The sequence below is a fragment of the Apteryx mantelli genome, chromosome Z (genome assembly GCF_036417845.1).
Source record: "Apteryx mantelli isolate bAptMan1 chromosome Z, bAptMan1.hap1, whole genome shotgun sequence".
In the NCBI taxonomy this organism is placed as follows: domain Eukaryota; kingdom Metazoa; phylum Chordata; class Aves; order Apterygiformes; family Apterygidae; genus Apteryx; species Apteryx mantelli.
The window spans coordinates 24,280,996-24,287,334 of NC_090020.1; the positions used below are offsets into that span (position 1 = coordinate 24,280,996).

The 6,339-nt window shown below is 38.7% G+C and overlaps 1 protein-coding gene across 2 annotated transcripts in view; it reads right to left on the reverse strand.

Annotated features, from left to right (window-relative positions):
- LOC106495875 (stabilizer of axonemal microtubules 1) overlaps positions 1-6,337 on the reverse strand; it is a 37,916-nt gene extending 31,579 nt beyond the window's left edge. The window contains exon 1 of one of the 2 annotated variants that reach the window (XM_013956436.2): positions 6,056-6,337. In XM_013956436.2, coding sequence (XP_013811890.2) covers positions 6,056-6,120 — 65 coding nt within the window. In that variant the 5' untranslated portion in view covers positions 6,121-6,337. The remainder of the gene's footprint in view (positions 1-6,055) is intronic. The other variant, XM_067316233.1, reaches the window with a different exon arrangement.
- Between the last annotated feature and the right edge of the window lie 2 nt (positions 6,338-6,339).

A 6,339-nucleotide genomic window follows, 5' to 3' on the forward strand; every position in this document is an offset into this window, starting at 1 on the left:
CAGGGGGGATCTTATCCACATGTATAAGCACCTGATGCGGGGAGTAAAGAGCACAGAGCTAGACTCTTTGTCAGTTGTGCCCAGTGACAGGGCAAGAAGCAATGGGCACAAATACAGAAACTCCATTTAAACTTAAGAAAAAACTTCTTTACAATGAGGGTGATTGAATGCTGTAACAGGTTGTCCAGAGAGGTTGTGGAGTCTCCATCCTTGGAGATATTCAAAACCCGACTGGACGTTGTTGTGAACACCCTGTTCTAGCTGCCCCTGCTTAGAGCAGGGGGGGTAGACTAGACTGTCTCCAGAGGTGCCAGCCAGCCTCAACTATTCTGTGATTCTGTGACTGTTAGAGTTGTGAATGATCTGCCTGCTATCCCTGCCACCACCAAGGACCCTAACTCACCTTTCCCTTCACCTACTCAACACTGGCTCTTTAGGGACCTTTTGGCCTGCCAGCAAATCAAGGACTGTGTAGATTGGTAAGAGCATGTGCTTGAGTGCATTTCTTATTATACATACTGCTCATTTCTCTACAGCTCTAGTCCCTCAATACAGCCTTATTGCATATAAATCCAGTTTGGCCACTTATTCATTTGGTCAACATGACATTAGCGTTTGGATCAGGACTGCACTTTTGAAGTGAGCTTTCTGGTCCTCTCCCCTTCTGCACTCTGGTTTGCATCACAGAGCACTTTTCAAGGGTGCATCCTGTCTTCTCTTCAGACTAAGCTAAATCATAAGGTGCACATGCATGCTTCAGGAGGGCACCTACCCTATCACACATAGGCATTCAGTACACAGAAGTATATTAGATGTAATCCAAAACAGCCCCTATCCTCCCCCTCCCAAAATATACACTGCATGCATGCCAGATCCTCAGCACTGACTGCTCTGCTCTGCAGATCTACTTTTGCAACACACTACTTTTTATCATATTGACATAAAAATGTGAGTTAAGCAGAACTGAGGAAGTTAGCAAGACTTCTAGGCAGAATAAGTGTATATGTGTATTTTTCCTGGTGTTATATGATTTCTAAATAACTTGTGTTGTGCTGATGATGAAGCCTCTGAGCACTCTAGGTCTGACGTTTCAGAAGTGCTTAGTGCCTACATCACCTACTGGTTTAAATGGGATTTGCACATACCTGGCATTCTGCAGCATCAGGACCCTTTGCTGGCCCACCCCGTCCAGTTTTCATATTCTTCAAGTCAAGGTCTGAACAAGAATACTGTATTTTCCCAGACACCACCAAGAATAAACACTCCTCACTTCCCAGTCTTTAAGAAGCTGAGGGAAATTTTTTTCAGAAACAGATGAGACCCATTCTGCACGGGGTCCAAAAAGAGTTGAGTACCTGAAGTTTTTTTGTGCTTTTGAAAAGTCTCCCCTTAGAATGCTTAATATGAAGTAAACTTAAAACCTTTCCCATGTTCATGAACACCACAGGAATTTAGAAAATACCTCTAAGTCTTTCTTTGGACACCTCCACAATGATCATGTCAGCATTATACAAACTGAATATTGGAGTAAGCAATATAAAGCCAGTGGACCTATGTTGACTCATAGTACTATAAGGACTTATTTTAGTGATGGTATCTAATGACCTGATCCCATCATCTCTTCCTGCTTTTGGGAGATGAGATCAGTCTGAATCCTCTCTTTTCCCAGTTGAAGGAAAATACTTCATAAAAGAAAATACTTTTTCTATGAACACTGCACTGAAAGAGACGGGAACAAAAATAAAGGGTTAGGAAAACCATCCTGGAGAAACCAGAGAGCCTATGTTCCTGCAAATTCAAAGGACTGATGTCTATAATGCAGGATTAATTCTGTTGCACTTCATTCGTGCATTGTAGTGATGCACAGAACCAAGTAACGACCAGGTAGGAAATTGTCAGTCAGTATTAATAAGAGTGACAGAACTGAAATTAAAGCATTTAGGATTTCTGGCACTGGTTTTGCCTTAGTGTATTTATTTTTAGAACCAATTTGGTTCTAGGAATAAAGATCATTTTCTGCCAGGGTTAGAATTGTTTTTGTTGAATTAAATGAAACTCCAGCCTTTGCTAAAGCTGCTTCTAGACATGCAATTGCCAGTTTGTTAACAGTTTCCAATACAGCAAAAAATGATGAAGCCTTAAGTATCTTAGTATATGCTATTCTCACAATTAAAAAAAAAATTGCTTAAAGCCAGAACTTCGTTAAAACTAATAAAAGAATCAGAGTTCTCTTGGAATAACTTCACTCAGTTCTGTACAATTTTTCCTGAGTTTGGCAACTGTCAGTCTGTTACTTAAGAGCAGGAAATTTGAGTGTACAAGTTTTAACCTCTGCTGTGAAAATGACATAATGAAACGGCTGAAAAGTGCGCCCTCAAGTGGAAGCAAGACTTCTCATCTCAGGGGACTTCCACAACTCCACACTTCAGGATATCATAATGAGATATGATATGATTAGATTCCCTCTAAGGTAGTTAAATCTCAGTGTTTCTATGGTGATGGACCTCATTTACAGAAGCTGTGTTTTGAAGAAGGAGGTCCATTCTGAATTAAAAACCTGTAAGCGTGACTATCAGTTTTGAATCAAACTAATCTCAGTAACTCCCACTGAAATTAACTGTCATTACAGTCAAGCAGCACCTAATTCAGTTTTGCTTCACTTTCCCCAGGAAAATCCCCAGAACAACAACAGCACACAATAATTAAGACCATTTTCTAACATCTTGAGAAGAGGACCTCAGAATAATAAGACAGAGATGAGTAGAACATGATACAATGTAAATAGATCCAATTTATCTAAAAAACAAAATCAAGAAGTCACACTCCAATTGCCAGCTCACTTAGGGAGCATTGCTACTCCTTAATACACTGATTTTGTAGAATTCCTACCCTCATACCTCCCTCCATATTCTCTCTCTCTCTCTCTCTCTCACACACACACACACACACACACACATATACACACCATACAAGAGAACAAAAGAAGCTTTGCTGTGGATTTGTCCAGTAAGGAATAATGATATATCTATTTATATATCTCTCCATACATATGTATACTCACACAAACACACCCGTAAATGCCATTTATAATCATTTGGCAGTTCCATGGTAAATATTCATAATGTGAAGTGGCAGAGCCTTGAGCATCTCTGAAATCATTAGAAGACTGATAGATCTCACCCAGGATTCATACCCCAGCAGCCTGCTCAGTATTGCATACACTGCACAAGCTAGAACAAAGTCAACAAGTCAAAAGAGAATCTTTTCCTTACTTCTCAAAGCTGTAAGAGAATAGGTAATCTTAACAAAAAATGATTTCATAGCCCCTGCTTCTGCCTCCCCTAATGGTAAAAAAGAAATATTTTCCTTAGTCCACATCAACATAGACAAAACAGAAGAATATATAGATAGCTTTCTGTTAAAACTGTATCCTTCTGCTTTTATTCAAAATTAACATACACTTTATATTCATGATTATTCCTAGCACAACATAGGCATTTTATCTCTCAACTAGTGCTACCACTGACCACAATGAACATTTCTAAAAGCACCAGTTACAAGACTAACAGAGAGAACCTGTTGCTCATCAAGTCTTAATTGAGATTCAGGTTTCTCTTATTACTTGCAGAAATCATTGCAAGAACTACATTTGCATTTTCAGCACTCAGTGAACTAGTGACAGTCAATTAGATGTCATTGTAGCTTTACATTTCAATACAAATAGACTGCTATTGAAGTACAGATGTTTACAGAACATATACAAACTGTTATGTGCTATCCTGCATAAAGTTACAGCAGCCTATGGTTTGTTACAGCTACACCCATTTGATATGCTACTGCCCAATACTGTATCACTTGATATTATACTTGCAGGAAAGAGATACTCTGCACATTGGATTGTACCTTAATAAACAATGCTTACATTTTTTGGTAAGGAGAAAACATTTGTAAAAACTTCCAAAGTCAAGAAGATGACTAGGAGTATAACAGTTCATAAACTTGTCCTTTATGATCCTGCCCTACGTCCCAGCCTGGTAAGATGGACAAACCCGAACTGTGAAATAATGACTGTTCTGCAATGCTGCAGTAAATTATGGCATATACTACTAAGGAAGGGAAAGAGGGTATGTACTTCAGCTAGCTAATGATAGTTCAGTGCTCCTAAATTTAGGAGCCAGAAGTTCTTATTCTTGGGAAATTACATAGCGGAATCTTATGCTCAGGATGTTAATCAAGAAATTAATTCCCCAAACTTAATGGGGAAGTACTCCTGGAGAGTATTTCAGGCTATGTATTTTGGATAAATTGATATGTATCTACAGGATATTTATCTATCTGATAGGATATGTATGTATCTTAGATACATTGTACATTATGAATACTGCCTTCCTCTTCACCAAATACACAGTTTTTAAGAAGTCACAAAAACATGCAGAATTTTATCAGTAGTTGTCAAATAACACCCTGCTGTCCCATTCCTGCAGCTCCACCTCATTAACTGGTAGATCACTGCTCTACAAGAGAATTTCACCCTAAAAATTCAACATAATTATGACAGCCTCCAAATAAAAGTTCAGCCAAAACCTGAGGAGCATTCACCACAAACAAGCGGGCAGCTGAGCTTCTGCTTACAGCACAGAAAACCATAATGCTCCACTTGTTTGCAAGGAGTAGGATTCCTAAGTGCACAGGTATTTTATCTCTGCTTGTAAATTATCATTGGAAACAGAGGCCCAGTCTCTGCAGGCAGTAAAAAAAAAAAAAAAAAAAAGTGTGAGCTCAAAACTCTCAGCTCTCATTTTTTAACACAGAACTGCTAATACAGCAGCAACCCAAAATGTAGTATAGGCTTTGATAAGATAGACTGTGATCTAGATATTATCCACATCCTTAAGCTTAGTTACACTAGTAGTTCATCCAGCTTCTGAAAGGTTACTGACAACCTCAAAGATAGCCCTTTACTTAAGTACTTCACTTGAGTAGAGCAACAGGATCCTCCCCAATACAGATTTTAGTGCTAGAAATTTAGGCCCTTGATAAAATAGTCCCATAACACAAAGGTCAAATAACTATTGCTTCTAGTTGCAACACATTTCCCAAAGTCAAATTAATTACTAACAAAAAAGGAATGACATATAGAGGAGGAGGAATGGAGAAAATAAATGCATTTGTATCTTAACAAAAAAAAGGTTTGATAAAAATACTTCAGCATGCAGATTATAATCTGCTTCATATAAACATTTCAATTACATTTATCCTTGAAATATATGTCATTGTTGCTCATGATGAATAACAATGCATAGGAGCCTGCTATGAACTCTGGATAGAAATTCTGTATTTCTTTTATCAGTTTGCTCTCTTCACAATTATTTAGTAACCTTAAAACAAAGGTCTGGTCTGTTTCACAGACTAAGGCATGTAATCTGAATTAGTCAAAGATAAAGGGTTTTTTCTAATCATAATTTTATTCTTAACCTGTAAATTTGGGAGAATGGACTTTATGCAAAAAGCCCTAAAGCTGACCATTTTTTTCAAGAAAACAGAGAAAAATCACAGGACTGAGACTGCCAAAGCTTCTAATGAAGCATGGTATTTTTAGTTGTCTTTTCCATTTGTATAGCTCTCACCCTACATTTTTTCCCCACAGTCTGCACGTTTACAGAGGAAGTGTCACTTTGTACACAGTGACACAGACTCACCAAGCCAGTAACACCAGTTCAAAGGCAGATTTGACACAAGATTTGTGGCCAAAAAGTTGAAAGCTCTCCTCTTAGAGAGACAATTCACTTACATACAAAAAAAAAAAAATTTGGAAGCCTCCCTACCACTTGTTTACTCCTATGACAAAAAAAAAAGAACATGGTTGAATATGAAGTGTGAAGAAAAATACCTCCTCTTTTTAAGAGATTTAAAACTGTTCTAAAATCCCTTATTTTTCATTTATAACATGCAAATATTAGCAGTGAACAGCAGCTGCAGCTCTAAGTATCAGTGCAGTCTGCCACCAAGGAACCACTACTCCAAGCTCCTCCTCCCAGCCTCTCCTTCTACATACCCACAGGAGCACAGCTGGCAAAGGCACTTCAAGGATGGGACTGCAGGTGAAGGCACAGGAGACATGTTTGCTGTGAAAACCAGTTATGTTTGAGGACTTTCCCCAGTAGATGCTCTATAGCAGAAAGCCTTTTCAGCAGTAGTCCCTGTAGACAATGTCAGAAATAGTTCTGAGGACCTGCAGAAGCAGGGTTGGAGCACATGACAGTGGTGCAGGGTGCACTAAACATTCCAGTTGATCAGATCCTTCCCTGGGGCAAAGTGCTGAAGTCCCTTAGGTGGCTT